This window comes from Heloderma suspectum, chromosome 3, assembly GCF_057233095.1.
Source record: "Heloderma suspectum isolate Gila_16-S chromosome 3, 16-S_ref, whole genome shotgun sequence".
Classification (NCBI taxonomy): Eukaryota; Metazoa; Chordata; class Lepidosauria; order Squamata; family Helodermatidae; genus Heloderma; species Heloderma suspectum.
The window spans coordinates 4,232,599-4,249,950 of record NC_139460.1 but is presented as its reverse complement, the minus strand read 5'-3'; the positions used below and the strand labels follow the sequence as shown (position 1 = coordinate 4,249,950).

General features: G+C 52.0%; 1 protein-coding gene across 3 annotated transcripts in view; it reads left to right on the top strand.

Moving 5' to 3' along the window:
- Positions 1–17,169, top strand: part of ARRB1 (arrestin beta 1) — a 142,715-nt gene extending 125,546 nt beyond the window's left edge. For 2 of the 3 annotated variants that reach the window (XM_084842333.1, XM_084842332.1), the window contains exons 6-15: positions 254–313; positions 917–984; positions 2,031–2,166; positions 2,636–2,720; positions 4,420–4,492; positions 6,251–6,388; positions 8,344–8,427; positions 11,361–11,431; positions 12,279–12,330; positions 15,567–17,169. In XM_084842333.1, the coding sequence (XP_084698459.1) occupies positions 254–313; positions 917–984; positions 2,031–2,166; positions 2,636–2,720; positions 4,420–4,492; positions 6,251–6,388; positions 8,344–8,427; positions 11,361–11,431; positions 12,279–12,330; positions 15,567–15,678 (879 nt within the window). In that variant the 3' untranslated portion in view covers positions 15,679–17,169. Of the gene's footprint in view, positions 1–253; positions 314–916; positions 985–2,030; positions 2,167–2,635; positions 2,721–4,419; positions 4,493–6,250; positions 6,389–8,343; positions 8,428–9,003; positions 9,028–11,360; positions 11,432–12,278; positions 12,331–15,566 lie in introns of all 3 variants that reach the window. The other variant, XM_084842330.1, reaches the window with a different exon arrangement.
- Positions 17,170–17,352: the final 183 nt, after the last annotated feature.

Below are 17,352 nucleotides of genomic sequence, written 5' to 3'. Positions count from 1 at the left end.
CCATAGTTTAATTATGTGCTGTGTGAAGCAGTCCTTCCTTTGATCTGACCTGAAAACGGAATGCCAAGAAACTGAAAGGCAATCTTGCCACACTGAAAAGGACCCCCAAGCCTTGGATATATGTGTGAACAGTGCAGGAAATGCCATTTTTGCACTTGTTAGGGGCTTGTTAAAATGCTCATGCAAGCGAGGCCTTGGCTTCATTGGTCAGCCTTGCAGGGTTGTTATTCACACAACCCTTTTCCCATTTCAGATCCCTCCCAACCTTCCCTGCTCCGTGACCCTGCAGCCTGGACCTGAGGACACCGGAAAGGTAAAAAAGGCATGTTGGGTGGGTAGGTGGAATCCCCAGAAATGGAGGGTGGGGGAAGGGGTCTAACAATGCCAGCTTCAAAAGTGCCAGCTTTCGACATTGCAGCATTCCTACGAGGAAGGTGCAGGCTCCCTCTTGTCTCTGCCCTTAATAGATCATTTTAGAGGGGGTCTCCCTTCAGCTTTCTGTTTCTTTTGGTATTGCTTTAATAAGACCAGAGTTGACAAAAGCAATTGTATCACCAGCTGACTTCTTAATTTAAGAAATCTACCATACAATGCATTTCAGTGCACTTAAAGATCGTTCAGTTAATGCTCAGTTGCATGTTGGTGGAAGCCCCAGGGATTGTGAAAGGGCGATCAGTTATGAGGCTGCTAAGGTGGGTGAGGCACCGGCTTTGTATGGCAGAGGGGAAGCCAGAGCAGCCCAAATCAGGCCTTCTTACCAAAAATGAGCGTTTCTCTGGGTATTGCTGGCTGCGCTGCAAGGAGGAGGTGTCGCAGACGTAACAGCAAGGTTCATAATCTGTCCCCGAATGCTTGTGCTCCTGGGCAGCAGGCCTGGAGACTGTCTCACTCTCTTCTGCCTGCTTCTCTTTCCCAGGCCTGTGGAGTTGACTATGAGGTCAAAGCTTTCTGCGCAGACAATCTCGAGGAGAAGATTCACAAGAGGTGGGCGAGGCCGCAGCAGCACTGGCGGCTGTTACTGTTTCTGTAGAGCTATCAATGTGCAGTGTGCTTTGCAAAGCCCCTGCCCTGAGGAGCTTACAGTCTAAAGCATGGGGGGAGGTGGGGGGGCGACAACAGAGGGAGGCGAGGACAGGCAAAGGAGACGTGGAATGGGCAAGAGTGCCACTCTAGTGTTGTGACAGCAGCTAGAAGACAGTCTTGCGCAGGAAAGCCAAGTGGAGACGGCACGTTCAGAGGCAGCATAGCTCTGAACACCAGGCGCTGGGAGCCAGTGGGGGGGGCTGTTGTCTCCGGACCCAGCTTGCTGGCTTCCCAGAAGCACTGGCTGACCACTTTTGGAAACAGGATACTGGATTTATGTATGTATGTATGTATGTATTTAAAATACGTCGAGGCTGCTTGTCAGGGCAGGAGTCCTCCCAAGGCAGCATACAACAGTAACATTCAAATAATAAAAACTGATTTGGCAGTAAAAGGGCAGACATTCATAAAAAACAAGAAGTACCAGCATAATACAAAACACACGATTACGGCTACCACCCACCCAGAACAGTCCGATAAAACATAATCAGGAGAAGGCCAGAGCAAACGAGCCAGTCTTCAGGGCCTCCCTAAAAGCCTGAAGTGACAGGGCCTGCCGGCCCCTGATGGCAACCCATTTCAGAGGTCTGGGGCCGCTGCAGTAAAGGCCCTGGGCCTCATCCAGCAGCTGGGCTCTTCTTCTGCTCCAGGCCTTCTTGTTCTCTAGCAAAGAATTCATGTCGCCTTCGGTCCCAGGGTCCCTTGGGGGGAGAGTTGCGGCATTTAAGCCACCCCAAAACTCTTTCAGGTCTCCCACGTGGACGTACCCTGATCCAGCCTTCTGCAACCTGGCACCCTCCACACGTGTTGGACTACAGCTCCCGTCATTCCCAGGCAGGAAGTGCTGGCTGGGAATGATGGGGGTTGTCAACCATGCGCCCCTGGAGGGCGCCAGGTTGCGGAAGGCTGCCCACCCTGTAGACATCGGCTCCCTCGTGCTTCCATAGGAACTCGGTGCGCTTGGTGATCCGTAAAGTGCAGTACGCGCCGGAGCGCCCAGGACCGCAGCCCATGGCCGAGACCACCAGGCAGTTCCTCATGTCCGACAAGCCCCTCCACTTGGAGGCTTCCCTGGACAAAGAGGTATTTTGCGGGACCGTTCTAGAGCCCCCTGAGCTGTGGGGCATGAACGGGGAACTCTGGTGTCTGCTGCTGTCGCCCTCCCTGCCCAGGGTGGGCGGGCTTGGCGGCAGCCAATTGTGGAATGCTGCCCGCTGCAGTGTAGGCCGAGTCCTGACCGTGTTCCGGAGTAGGGGTCTGGCTGCCCCAGCGGAGTTTGGGCAGGAGTACTGGCCTGTGGATTCGGCTCAGGGGTGTTACGAAGCTTGGGCAGCGGAAGCTGCAAGGCCAAGGCTCCGAGGAGCCGGGAATTCTGTCCTGGGGCCGCAGCAGGTTTCCGTCGCTAAGGGTGCTGTGGGTTGCATGTCGGGTCCAAGCCTTGAGAAGGGGGCTTTGCATGGGAGGCTGGCCCCACAAGCAAGAACTCTGGGCTCCTTCCCTGGAGATTCCTCTTCCAGGATCACCAGATTTGCCACTGGTTTGCTCACTCTAGATCTACTACCACGGAGAACCAATCAACGTCAACGTCCACGTGACAAACAACACCAACAAGACAGTGAAGAAGATCAAAATCTCAGGTGACAATGCGCACGCCTCTCTCATCGCCTCCCCAGGTGGTGGTTAAAAGAAACGTCCTGGGGGAGCAAGCTGGCTTGGATGCCACGCCCTCGGAGGTACCTGGCACCCCACCTGTGCACTAAGGTCTTCCGAGGAGGCCCTTCCCTGAACACCGTCAGTGGGAGACAGACACTGTGCACTGGCAACGGAGAGGGCCTTCTCTGTGGTGGTGCCCTGACTTCGGGATGCCCTCCCAAAGGAGATACGATTGGTGCTGACCTTCTTTCCTTTTTTTGTGCCAAATTAAAATGTTTCTTTTGCCCAGGCATGTTAACATTTTACAGTTTTACAATTTAAAAAGTAATTTATTTTTTAAAACTGAATTGGTGGTTGTGTTTTTGTTTGGCTTGCTGGTTGAAGAGTTGCAGTTTTAATTTGCCTTTTAATGTGTAACTGTATGGTTTTTATATTGGATTTGTCTGTTTGTTTTTAATTTCGCCGTGGGATCCCTTGTGGATGAAGGGTGGTTTATAAATTTTAGATATCAATCAATCGTCAATATAGAATCCTGTCGCTCTTCCAATCCTAGGCACATGCCCCCCGCCCCCCGGCAGGGAATGGAGGGGCATCCAAAAAAGCACTCTGTCCTGTGCCATTGATTCACATGTTTGTGGGATGCGCCCCTGGAATTAAAATTTGGTTCTGGGCCTGGCCATTGGGCCTGGCTTCAGATTAGGCCTTGCACCATGCTTCTCCATCCCAGAATGGGAGGCGGGGGAAGTGTGTGGGGCTGGGCTAGGGGGAGGCGTGATAAAAGCTGGACACCTTCCACAAAGCCTCCTGCCATGATAGCTCCGTTTCTGTCCTGCAAGTGCAGGATTTGGTACTGTCTACAAAGCCACCATTGTAAAACTTTGAATTCTCTCAAGCGCCTTTGAGTTTGTATTGATTGAGGGTTTGTTTGTTGGATTGTCTTTTTATTATCCTGTGTTGTGCTGTTTTATTTCTTTTGTAATATTGGTATGGTTACCTTTTTGTAAACCATCCTGGGAATGCCAGTTGAATGTCACTGAAGGAGGGGATATACGATCTAGAAATATTTGGATGCTTTGATAGCAGCTTCACCGTGGGATCTGGCACTCTTGAAAGCCCTCCTTCCCAGAATGCCTGCATCCCAGGCTACTGTGATACCCATGGCTGGCGCCTAGGGTAGGCATGGTTGGGCCCCTGCTGAGGGCCCACACCCCAGCAGGGGCCCACTGACAAGAGTCCCCTGGAGTGGTTTCTCCTCGTCGCCATTGCAACCTGCTTGCTCATTTATTTATTTCATTTATATCCCACCTTTCTACCAAGAAATGGCCCTCAAGGCGCCTTACCAAACAATTTTAAATAAAACGCATGAAAATGCAGTACAATATTGCTCACCTGCTCCTCCGTCTGGCCCAGGCAGCAGAGGTGGTGAGGAGGGGGAGCAGGAGATGCCGCGGCCCACTTGCTCCCGGGCTCTTTGCCTGTCCAGCAAGCCAGTAGTTGAGGAACGATGGGGAAGAGGGGGAGAAAGCATGGCTGGTGGCAGCGGTGGTGAGAAGGGAGACTCACCGAGGGAGGGGGCCCATGGAGCAGGTTCAGCCAGTCAGCTGGCACTGGCTGCAGCCGTCATGTGCTATTAACGCCTTCTCTGTTTTCTCTCTTTCTCTCGCCGACTCTTTTTGTTTCCAGTACGCCAGTATGCAGACATTTGCCTGTTTAACACAGCCCAGTACAAATGCCCTGTTGCAGTGGAGGAAGCAGAGTGAGTACTAGATATACAGCACCATCAGTTTCCAAGGCCTTTCCAGCACAAGCAAAACAGACAGGTCCCTGCCCTCTAGGAGCTTACAATCTAGAGCAGGGGCAGGGAGTGTGTGGCCCTCCAGATGCTGCAACTCCCGCCAGCCCTAGCCAGCATAGCCAGTGGTGAGGGATGATGGGAATTGTAGTCCAACAACAGCTGGACGGCCACATATTCCCCATCTGTAATCAAATGTCTGACAGCGGAGAGAAACCGAGTCAGGGAAGAGGAAAGGGTTACAAGGGGATTGGATGTCAGCAAGTGAAAATGCCTTTGCTTAGACTGTGTTATGAACAGAGACAAAAAGTTGGGCGTTGCCTGGGTGGGACAATCCTTTCCCCGTCCGAACCCATCGATGCGACCTCTTCTGACAGCTTTTATAGCTATATGTGGTGATCTCTACATAGCAGGGGTGTTGAAGCTCTTTCAGCCTGAGGGCCAAACGCCGCGTCAGAGAAGCTCCTGGGGCCACATTCCAGGGGTGGGCAGAGCCAAAGGCAAAAGGGGCGGGGCAAAAGTACAAGCATATTGTAGCTTGTGACTGAGCCCCAGGAGAGGCATTTCGACCTTTTAGGATGGGAAAAAACCTGCACAATAGCTGGGAAACCACCAAACGCTGGGTGGTTGGGGGAGAGGGGGTGGGGCCAGTGAAAGGGGGCATGGCCATGTGGGGAACCCTGGAGGGATGGATTTAGCCCCCAGGCCTGAGGTTCAACACCCTTGCTGTACAGGGGCATAAAATGGCCCTTTAGCTTAGCGACCAAGATGGGTTCCCTTGAGAGAGCCAAGCTGAGAGTTTGCATTTCCTGGAGATGCTCACTGATAAGGCGCAATCCTATGCATGTTTAGATAGAAAAAGGTCCTACAACTTGCAGCATTCCCCAGCCAGCCATGCAGGCTGGGGAATGCTGGTTGCTGTAGGACTTTCCCCTGTCTGGACATGCACAGCATTGCACCTTTCGTGGCGGAGCCCAGGCTCTGAGAGCAGCAGTTCTCTGAGGTTCAGTCCCAGACGTCTCGCCCAGGTTTCAGAGTAGGACACCTGGAAGAGACACCCGGGAGCTACTGCAGGTCAGAACAGAAAGTGCCGAGCTAGATGGAGCCATGTTCTGACTCGGGGCAAGTGGCGCGGAGTCAAAGTGGCCCCTCCCCAACCCTGCCGCCCCATTTTCAGGTGGCAAAGTTGGGCGAGGGGGAATCAGTTTTATAGTGGATTTTTGTACACATTTTTCGATTGGAGAACTGCATCCCAAAATTCAGAGAATTGTGACTAATGAAGGATAAGTGCGGATTGGTTCACATATTGGTTCAGGAAGTGCAGATTAAGTAGCAAACTGATCAGATTTCTCCTCCATCCCTCATCCCAACCCTCTCCCCCCAAATCGGAGCCGAAATTTCTTTACAAAGTTCTTTGCTTGGTCTTGGCTATGAAGCAGCTTCAGATATGTGTAATTCAGGAGGCCAAAGGTGTGTGTAGCTGAAACACGATATATTTCCTTGCTTGTGCCGACCAGGTTTGTTCACCTCAGGATCGGAAGCCTGAGTTTGCAAGCTGTTAAAAGGGTGCAAACAAGCCTTCAGATGACCAAAGTTTGGAGAGTGGCCATTTTACTTGATCCCCTTTTCCCTGCTGTGACGAACTGATGCAGCAAAGTGGTGTTTTGCATTTGGGCACGGTGTACTCTGCCAGCTTTCACTGAAGTGTGCCATTATCTGCAGTGATGTGGTGGCTCCGAGTTCTACGTTCTGCAAAGTGTACACTCTGACCCCGTTCCTCGCCAACAACCGGGAGAAGCGCGGCCTCGCCTTAGACGGGAAGCTTAAACATGAAGACACCAATCTGGCTTCCAGCACATTGTGAGAGTTTTTTTCCTGTCAGCAGTTGTGACAGCAGTGGGATCACACACACACATACACACAGAGCCCGCTGCCAAAGAAGGGCCTGTTGAGCAAGCTGGGTGGTTCCTCATGGATTTCAGCATGCTTGTTTTCATGGAGCGACAGGGAAGAATGGGAGTGCTATTTATATAAAAATTTGCAGCTCGCCCTTCTGTCCCAGTAACGGGACCTCCAGGGCGGCCATCGCCCATAAAAATATCAATCACCATAAAACAAGATGAAAGCCATTAAGACAGACAAACAGTGCAAAGCTGTCCGGCAGCTACACCGACATCCATTAGAGGCCAAAACTGAGAAGGGGAACTAAAGTCCTGTTGACAAAGGCAGTATTTTCACTTCCTAACATAGGGGTGGGCAACTTGTGGCCTTCTGGATGTTTTGGACTATAATGCCCATCAGTCCTAGCCAGCATAGCCAGTGGTGAGAGATCATGGGAGTTGTAGGCCAAAACATCTGGAAGACTTGCCCATTCTGGCCTAACAGAAGGCCGGGGGGGGGGGCAGGGATCAAGCTGTTTTCCTGGCACAAGATGTTCCAGATGTAGAGCGCATGGAAGAACAAACGTGCATCTTGTGCAGTCCCCTCAGACTCACAGCTTCATCCTGCGCTGTGGCCCAGCTTTTTGCGGTGTCTTCTTAGCTTAAATGTTATGGTTCGACTAATAGCTACCAATACAGCTTCCGTTCTGTACATGACTTCTGCTTCAACATGTGGAAGTCGCCTCCTGTTATAATCAGGGCTGTCACCCAATTAAAGGATGATTAGTTGATCAATCATCTGCGAAATATTCTACAATAATTTACAGCTGCGACCTTTCTGGAGTCGGTCTGATGTGGCGACAGTTCTCCGTGTCTTGGTCACCTAATGCTGAGACTTCTGCAATGTGCTGCACATAGGCTGCCCTTGATGAGTGCTCGGATGCTTCAGCCAGCGCAAAATGAGGCAGCTAGGTTCTGAGTGGTGCATGGTATCCAGGCCACATCGCACCGACATTGGAAGACCTGTGCTGGTTGCTCATTGCTTTCTGGGCTCAATTCAAAGTGTTGATTTTAACCTTTACAGCTCTAAGCAGCGTAGGGCCTGGCTGTCTAAGAGACGGCCTGCCTGATTATGAACTTGCCGAGTTATTAAGATCTGCAGGAGAGGCCCTTTAGAGAACACCATTGCCCACAGAGGGCCTTTGTTGGGCCCTTGGGAAAGGGCTTTTTCTGGTGCTGCCGCCAAATTGTGGAATTACTTCCCTCCAGAACCACAATTGGCCCCTAAACCTCTTAGCTTTCAGAAAGGAAAGTCACAGTTCTTTACACTAGCATTTAAAACTATTTTTAGTGTGCTATTGTATTACTATTTCAGTGGTTTTATGAATCATTTTTTGTCTTTGTAGTTTTACTGTTTTATTTGAGTTGTGTTGTGCAGCACCTTGGCGGCTTTTTGGCAAAGAAAAAAAAGGAGAGCTATAAAAGCATTAATAATGCATAAATAAATATGTGCAAACAGAAACAAAAGTGTATCCTTGAATGGGGTTGGAATGCCAGTGTTGCTAGGCTTCCTTTTTCTTTTGCCAAACTGTTGGCAAAGAGGTAGTGCGCTGGGGGGCAGGGCGGGTATTGGCAGGATTATCTGTTTCCCCTTCCCCCAATGCTTAGCTGATATTCCAATGTTCGTTTATTACTATTCATTACTATTTTATCAATATAGCAGCATCAGTGTATATGGTGGCTTACACAGTTTCATAAGCAACAAAATAGACAGGTCTCTGCCCCCCAGAAGCATACAGTCTAAAATCGGCAATGGGGAAGACAACAGAGGGAAGGAGAGACAAAGGTAGCAATGAACAAATGTCAGCAACAGCAGTTACCATTCTTCGCCTTTATGCCTCTTTGTAAGTTCATCTCTCTCCTCTGGATTTCCAGGTTGCGAGATGGAGCCAATAAAGAGGTTCTGGGCATCATCGTCTCTTACAAAGTGAAGGTGAAGCTGGTGGTCTCTCGGGGAGGGTGAGTCCCATTCTGCGCCATTGGCTGGCCGGCCTGCCACTCTCCGCCCTGCCAAGCGCCACCCCGTCATTCCAGGCCAAGGGGTGATGTGGATGCTGTCTGCGGAGTGTTCTGGAACCTCCTGATCCTGGTTCAGGCTGCTGTTTCCTCTGGCGCTCCTGGGCTCGGACAGCCCTGCGCACCTGTGCCCCTGAGCTGGGTGGGACGCACCGCCAAGGAGACACGCTTTGGTCTCGCGTGGACCAGTGGTCTGGCCCAGAGGCTCTGCACGGTGCTTCTGCTCCTGCTCACCCGGTTAGCCCCCAAGCCAGTCACAGCTGACAGCCTCATGTTCTGGCCTGCAGTCTTTGCAGTAGCCCCAAGAGTTCTTTCTGGCCCTAGCGCACCTGCAGGAGTGTGGTTGGGCTGTGTTTGGCTTGGTGGGTCACACGTGGGGTAAGACCTGCTCTGGGGGTTGTCAGACTTGAACACCCCCCCACACACACACACACACACTCAAGCTCTCAGACCCATTGACTGCACAATACGGTTCTGGCAGCCTTTAACTAATTCTCTCATCTCCTTTGATGACACCAGCCTGCTGGGAGACCTTGCATCCAGGTAACACCTTCCGACTCTGCCTGCTGTGGCCGAACGTGGCACAATCCCCCCGCCCTTGCATGCTCACTCCTGATGCTGCAGACCCCACCCTGTTCCTCATCTTCCAGTTGCCATCACTTTCTTTTCTGTTTTTCTTGTTTAACATCTCAGTCATTTCCAGACGTTTTAATAATGTACTCTGAGACCTCAAACTGGCTTGCTAAACATACCTTCACAAGTTCAGCAGATGCCATCCTCACACATCAGCTCATACTGCACCCGTCTAACTCAACACCAAAGCGTCTTGTGGGCTTCCTAGAAGCATCTGACTGTCCACTGTTGGAAATGCAATGCTGGGTTAGATGGACCTTCGGTCTGAGCCAGCAGGGTAAAAGAGGATTAGACAAATTCACAGAGGAGAGCTCTATCAGTGGCATTTTGCCCTGGTAGCTAAATGGTACTGCCATGTTCAGAGGTGGTCTGCCTCTCAATTCCTGTTCCTTGGTATGTTGTCTTCCTTCTCTGCTTGTCTGCTTCCTGGAGCCAGCCTCCTGGCTTTATGCTGAAAACCGGATCATGGATTGGATGAATCTTCTGTCTGATCTCTTCTTACATTTTTCAGAAATTGTATGTCCTAGTAGAAGGTTTCCATTTAGCTAAGGCCAGCTCAAGGCCCTTTGATGCCCACATGGGGAAAGGCTGGATGCCCCCTCCCACCAGTGCACACGAGGCCCAGGCCCAGGAAGGCTCTCGTCTCACGCTTCGCCCCTTTCAGCGCGCTGACAAAAGGGAGGCTGCTGTTAGTGCAGGGGCTGCCATCGCTGGAGAATGGATCTTGCTATGTCCCCCCCCCCCCAATCAGTAGGGCGGTCTAACCCAACCTAGTGCCCTGCAGGTGTTTTGGACTGCAATTCCCAGCATTCCCAGCCAAAATTGATTTGCAGCAGCTTTCTGGCAAGCAAAAAGAAGTGCTGTTCATGCACGGTGTAGTGAACAAAAGGAACGGATTATCACACGATGCGGTGATGGACCCTCGCTTGCATGGTGTCTTTTCTCTTTTTTTAAGGGATAGACAAACCCACGGAGGAGGAGAAGTCTATCATCAACTGTTAGCTATGACAGTTAAATAGAACCTCCGTGTATCGGAGTAGCATACTTCAAAGCAACCCAAACCCACAGTGCCCTGGAAATGCAGAGTAATATATTCCAAACCCTTCAATACACATGGCCATCCCGAGAGGACAGAATGAGGGAGGAGGCTGTTCCCAGCTCAGAGAGCTTCCAGATGACACAGAGATGGGAGTGGGGGAAAGAGAAAAAATATGAGTGGGGCAACATATGGATCGAGCAGAGAATTTTAGGCATGTTTATTCAGGCAGGCCTTTGGCATGTAAGCTGGTCTGCTGCTGCAGGGTTTTTGATTGGGGTGGGTGCTGCTTATTTTTATTGTTGCGTTTTAACTGTGGTGGTGGTGGTGGTGATGATATAAAGTGAGGACTGGATGCTCGCAGTTGGTGGGAGGCATGGTGGGGAGCCAGCGTAAGGGGAGAAGGTGCATATGGGCCTGCCTAGGGTAAGGGAAGCCCTGCCAGAGCAGGCCACGGGCCCACCTAACTCAGCATCCTGTTTCTGGAGCTGTGCAGCCCGACGCCTCCTGGAAGCCCGCAAGGAAAGCGCGAAGAGCACGGCCATCCCTTGTTCGTTGCTCAGTGACTGGCAGTCAGAGATGCGCTGCCAACAAACCCGGAGCGTCCATTTAGCAGTCCAGGCTGATAACCAGCAACCGGACGGCCTTTTGAAAGCCTCTTGCGGTGGAGGAACTTGGCAGCTTGCTCTGCATCGGGGAGGGGAGTGATGCTACAGGCAGGAAGAGAAGAGCAGCTGCAGCCATCTGCACGAGCAGCGGGGGTGTCATGGCGTGGGGCTGACGGGGTCGAAGCGCTGGGGCTTTCTGCTTAGCAGGGACGATCGCACCATCTGCCACCCCCTGCTCCCTCCGAGCTTTGCTGCAATCCTTGAAGTAGCTGGGGGCTAACATGGATTTGCCCAGCAGCAATAGGTTGTTGTGAGCCGTCCCTGTTGTGCTTTGAAGTATCTGGGGCTGGTCTGGACTAGGCAATTAAGACCCAAACGTTCTGCCCCTGATGGGGATGAAAACTCCTAGAACTGCTTTGTTGATATGAATCCATCACAGCTGCCTGCCATTTTGGGCTCTCCTTGGGGGTGTGGCATCGGGGGCTGTGATGCTGAGCACCAGCACTTCCAAACTTACCACTGCACCACTGATGAGCAAGTTAACTGTGACCATGGATGGTGCTTCTCACTGGAGGCTCATTCTGTGTCTGTGTTTCCAGTGACGTGGCCGTGGAGTTGCCGTTCACCCTCATGCACCCGAAGCCAAAGGAGGAGCTCCAGCACCGGGACGGTGAGTTGGGTCATCCCCTCCGCAAGGGGCTGTGCTTGGTGGGAGGTGTCGAAGGGAGGCTTTTTGGGAGGAACCCAGCTTAGGAGATGGGGTTGGCGACCCAAATGTTAATGGAGCCCCATTGGATGAGGCTTCTTGTGGAAGAGACTTTGGCAGAGTGAACCATGTTATGAATGCTCCAGCAACACTTTTTCAGCTGGTAGTGTGTCACAATATCTCAGGAAACCTGCGTGGGTTAAGCCAGGAGGTGGTGAGTTGCACTCAAGGTAACTGGGAGCATTCACACAGCCAGCTCGTTACTCAAAAGAAAAAAAAAGCCACGTTGGTCCATAGATTCAGCAAAGAGACCCCATGTAAGAAACGGCAGTGTGAATCGGCATTTACACCATAAGTTACAGGGTTGCCTTTTTCAGTCTTGGCATGGAGGGAGTCCCTGAAAGGTCACTGTGCATATGAATGATACAACAATGATACAACAAGATTCTGAACAAGAAGACTGGTAGGTTTGGATATATGAGAATTTTGTTTCAGTCTGCAAGTCACTCAAAAATGCCCCATTCGCAAAAATGCGAAAGGGGGCATATTTTCTCAGAAAATGTTTGCAAATTCCTGAACTTTCATTTGCAAAATGTGTACTTAAAAGTGCCCAACTTTCTCCAAATGCACAACTTCCTTCAAATCACCCATACTTTAGTCTATGGGGGACATTTGTGCAATTTTGGGAATTTGCACAAATTGGGGGATTTTTGTGCAACTTCCATAGTCAAATTATTAAATTATTAGTCATCATGGATGACTGCTGCCTTCCCAAGGACACTAATCGTTTGCCCTGATTCTGTGTGTTCAGTTCCAGAAAATGAAGCTCCCATCGACACAAATCTGATAGAGCTTGACACAAAGTAAGCCAAACTCACTGAGAGGGGAGGAGGAGGTGTGTGTGAGGGGTGGGGGTGGAATGGGGGTCTGCATGGGAATTCTAGATCGTTTGCATGTAGCTCAGTCAGCAGCCATTCCGTTCCTTTGCACATAACTCGCTAACCGACTAACGCATCCATCACCAACAGCACCGCACCATTCTCCATCGAAAGCTCCGTGGTTGTAACACACCATGTGCCTAGCTCTTTCACACGTGCTCTGCATGCTTCTTGCCTCTCCTCCTTTGCATGATCACAACCATTGCCTTGCGTGCATGCGCTGCAAAGCAGGAAAAACACAGTAAGAGCCCTTATTCTCTATGTCTGATGGATCCCCGGTTGCTTCTCTATTCTGATACAGTTGTGCCTGTGCTTGCTGCTTTTGAGAGAGCTGAAATGGACTGAGAGAACTTCACTTTCCACAGTACAGCCCTCTCCTTTCTTTTGTCCCACTGTCACTCCTGGCTATACAGGATTTGCAGGTTTTAGAAACAATACTAAAACCTGTGATATCTGTTCGACCAGAGGCAAGAGATATGAGTGGACACAGGCCCAGCATGAGCATGCAACCAAAAATCAAGCCAAGGCATCCTTAGTGTTTAGTCCTACCAATTAAAGTGGACCCCCCCCCCACAGCAATGAATCAACTAAGCTTTAGCGAATTAATTTCCCAATTAGACCTCGCAGCTCCACTTTTAAAAAATAATTAATGCAGGTCCCAGGTTTCAGCTTTCTGGGAGCACAGATAGCTGGGTTGTTTGGCAGAGAACCCCTTTCCCAGCACGCAGGACCCACTGCTTCCAGTTCATCTGCCCAGAACCACCAACACCATTTGCTCTGTCCTGGGCTCCCTCGCCTCTCGCACCCTTCCCGACCTCCACTTCCAAACATCTTTTGTTGGCAGCCCATTCAGAACGCAAGCTTGAGAGACCCATGTGTGGGAGAATTGCTCTGGAGCAGGAGCAGCCAGCCGGTGATTCTTGGGCCGGCTGGATCCCAAGGCTAATTTCATCTGCCCCTTGGCAGCCCACCCAATTGCCAGCAATGTTTCAGTTTCATAAGGAGCGAAGAAAGTTTTCAAATCAAAGCCCACGCTTTAATCTTGCACCTCTCCCTCTCTGTCTTGGATGTTGTATGTAATAGGAAGCTGCCTGGTTGATGTAGCTCATTATTGCCCCGTGAAGGCCGGTGGCTCTCTGGTCAGTGGGGCTTTGGATACCGTCGACCACGGCTTCCTCCTGGACCGCCTGGAGGGGTTGGGCACAGGGGACACCATATTACGGTGGTTCCGGTCTTTCCTCTCCGGCAGGTAGCTCTAGGGGAGGAGACTTCAGACCCCTGGCTGCTCGCTTGCAGGGTGCCACAGGGTTCTGTTCTCTCCCCGATGTTATGTAATATCTATGTGAAGCCGCTGGGGGCTGTCCTCAGGAGGTCTGGGGTGCAGTGTCACCAGTATGCGGACGACACGCAACTCTACCTCTCATTTAAATCCTCGCCAAGGTTGGCTGCAGAAACCCTGTCCAAGTGTCTGGAGGTGGTGAGTGGCTGGATGGGGAGGAACAAGCTGAAACTGAACCCCGACAAAACCAAAGTACTTTTGGTGGGAGACAACGGGAAGTTGGGGGAGGTTGACCTGGTGTTCATTGGGGTGCAGCTGCCCCTGAAGGACCAGGTCCGCAGCCTGGGGGTCATTTTGGACTCCCAGCTGTCCATGGAGGCTCAGGTGTCAGCCGTGAGCCGGGCAGCGCTGTACCAACTCCATCTGATACGGCGGCTGTGCCCCTCCCTCCCTAACCATCTGCTGCCATCAGTAGTTCATGCCCTGGTCTCCTCTCATCTAGACTACTGCAATGCGCTCTATGTGGGGTTATCCTTGAAGACAGTTCGGAAGTTGCAGCTGGTGCAGAACTTGGCGGCCCGCCTGGTTAAAGGCAGCCGTCGGTGAGATCACATCACTCCGGTGCTGAAGGTGTTGCGCTGGTTAAAAGTTGTTTTCCGGGCCCAATTCAAGATGTTGACATTGACCTTTAAAACCCTATGTGGTTCTGGCCCAGTGTATTTTAGGGAGCGCCTCCACCAACACCAGGGATGCCATTCAATGAGATCAGCCTCGGAAGGCCTTCTGTCTGTTCCATCAGCCAGGACAGCTAGGCTGGTGAGGACGAGGGAGAGGGCCTTCTCTGTGGTGGCCCCCACTCTGTGGAATTCCCATCCTAGTGACCTCTGCCATGCCCCCTCTTTGATGAGCTTCCACTGGGCTTTGAAAACCTGGCTGTTCAGGCAGGCATTTGGGGCAGGTTAGGGGTTTTTAGAGCAGAGTTGTTTTGTTCAGTTGATTATGTAAATTTATTTCGTGTTGTTATTTGTATTGTACGCCGCCTAGAGTGGCTGGGTAGCTGGCCAGACAGGCGGCTAATAAATCTAATTAATAATAATAATGAGGAGGAGGAGAATCCGCTCTGGGTTTCAGTCAGAACCAGTCAGAGCTCCGTTCGAGTTCTGACTGAGACCCAGAGCGGGCCCTGCCCCCTTGCCCTCGGAGCCACCGGCCTCCACTGGCATTGGCTCCGCTGACTGGCAGCGGCCCCCGGGGTTTCAGGAGGGTCTTCTCAGCCCTGCCTGCCTGGAGCTGCCAGGGCTGGACCTCGCACCTTTGCATGCCAAGGACGCGCCCTTCCGCTGCACCATGCCCTCCTGAAAAGTGTGCGGCCCTCCCTGGGTACCGAGAGGATGCCTGCTGTGGAGTGTCCTGCCGCCACCATGGCCTCACGCGTCGGCACTGCCAGGCCCTTCTTGCGCGACACCCCTCGGGGCAGGAGGAGTCACTCCTGCCTCTCCCCAGAGCTCGTGGCAGAGCAGAGGCGCTCCCAGCCCGGCGCCCTCCAGACCCACAGCCGGGTGTGTCAACAGACACATCAGTTGCTGCCTGGCTTCTCAGCCAGCATGGCCGGGGGAACGATGGGAGTTGCAGTTTGGCCATGCTGGCTGGGGAGGATGGGATTTGCAGTCCACTGCATCTGGAGACCCCCAGGTCAGGCGCTCCTCTGTTCTTCCAAGAATGGTGGGGAGAGGGAGGAATGCTCCTTCCTGCAACGAGGGACGCCAGGGAAGGCTGTTCCTGGGGCTCCTAGCCAATCCTGCTCTAGCCACGAGCCGGCCACGAGTCCGCACCTCGGCGCAGCCCCTTGCTCATCTACGCTGCTTCCCCCCTTTCTTGCTAGTGACGACGACATTGTGTTTGAGGACTTTGCGCGGCAGAGACTGAAGGGCATGAAGGACGAGAAGGAGGAGGAGGAGGATGGGACGAACTCCCCGCAGCAGAACGACAGATAAGCTGGATCGCCTCCCCACGCCGCTCTCCGTCTCCAAGTCTGACACCTGGCCACGAGGCTTCTTCTCTTTTGTATGAGTTTTTTTTGTGGGGGAGCTTGTTTTTTAAACATTGATCAGGGGCCTGTGGCCAGTCAGACAGCTTAGGACCACTGTGCTGTTTTTCGACCACTCTCCAAGCCAGGGTTTGCTGACGGGCTGAAGACCCACTTTGTGAGAGCCGTGTCTAGGATGTGTATGCGTGTGTGTGTGTTTCCTGTGTGCCGTGGTGGGCGGGGGGGTGGGGGGATTGCGTGATGGCTCAGCTCTGCTTTCCGTCTGGTGTGGGGAGAGTGGGTAGATAAATTCCCTCTCCCATACTAAAACGTGGGGCCACCCAATGCAATGGATAGGCAATGGTTTGAGGGCGGACAAAGGAAAGAGAGTCTTCACACAGTGCTTGAATTAACTTATGGAACTCACGGCCACTAGCTTGGATGGTTTTTAAAGGGGATCTGACATTTATGGAGGAGGGGGAGCGGTCTGTCAATTGGCCAAGAGTTGAGAACAGTGGAGGCTAGTGGCTCTGAGGTCAGTGGGCAGTGAATCCGCTCTGGGTTTCAGTCAGACTCCAAAGGAGCTGTCCACAGCGCGAACCTTGGAGAGCTCCTTTAGCATTCTGACTGCAGCGCGGAGCGGATTCACCGCCCCACTGACCTCGGAGCCCCCCCCCTCCACCGTGCTGGCTGCTGGGAGAAGCACCTTGGTCCCTGCCACCCGGCACCAGTTTTGTATCACCCCGTTCCTTGCCCCAAGGCTGTGGCCCTGGGCCAGCCCTCAGCACCTTTAGTGCCCCACCATTTGTTACTGGTTTTGCAGAGATGGATTAAAACAATTGTCTAATGCAGTAATGTTTGAAACACTTCAGTTCCACTGCAAGGTTCCTTGAGAGACCACAGTCCGTCGGCAAATCGGTTGGGTGAAATTGCCCCAGCAGAGTGGAGAGACTGCAGGAAGGGGCTGCTACTGTTGCAGTGCTCACAACACTGGCTCTGGCACACACACCCCTTGCTGCAGTCAGCCCCGAGATATCTGCTTCTGGCAGACCGTTCCCTACTGCCAGAGCACCTAAAGCCACTCGGCTCATGTGGCCACTCAGGCCAGGCCACAGACCCCTGCCTCCAGAGTCCTTGTGCCTCCAGCCACCACCAGCCATGCTCAGCACTCGCATGCCACGGGCTTTATGGGATGGCCTCATGCCCTTCACGTTTACCCACAGGTAGGCTGATGCAGAGGGCTCCTGGACTGGTAATGCCAACCAGAGCCTTGAGGCAGATTGTAAGCCCATGGGGCAGAGACCGTCTTGTTTTGCTAATTGCATGGAAGCCACTCTGGCACTCCTTCTGCCTGTGGGATGGGACAAAAATACTTTAAATAAATAATACATTTTAAAAGGGGTATAAGAGTGGTTTTGTTGGTTCCAGAGAACAAGGTTTTTGTTAGGCTGAAGAGCGCTGTGTAGCCTGAAAAATTGCAGAAATGCACCCACTAGGAAGTTGTACCTTTGCTTTGCAATATTTATTTTAAAAATATGGTAAGTGGTATATAAATCTATTACATAAAAATAAATGATACACTTGTTCTTACAGAGCAATCCCTTGGCTCAAGAACGGGAGGATGTTAGTTTTTGGATCTTGG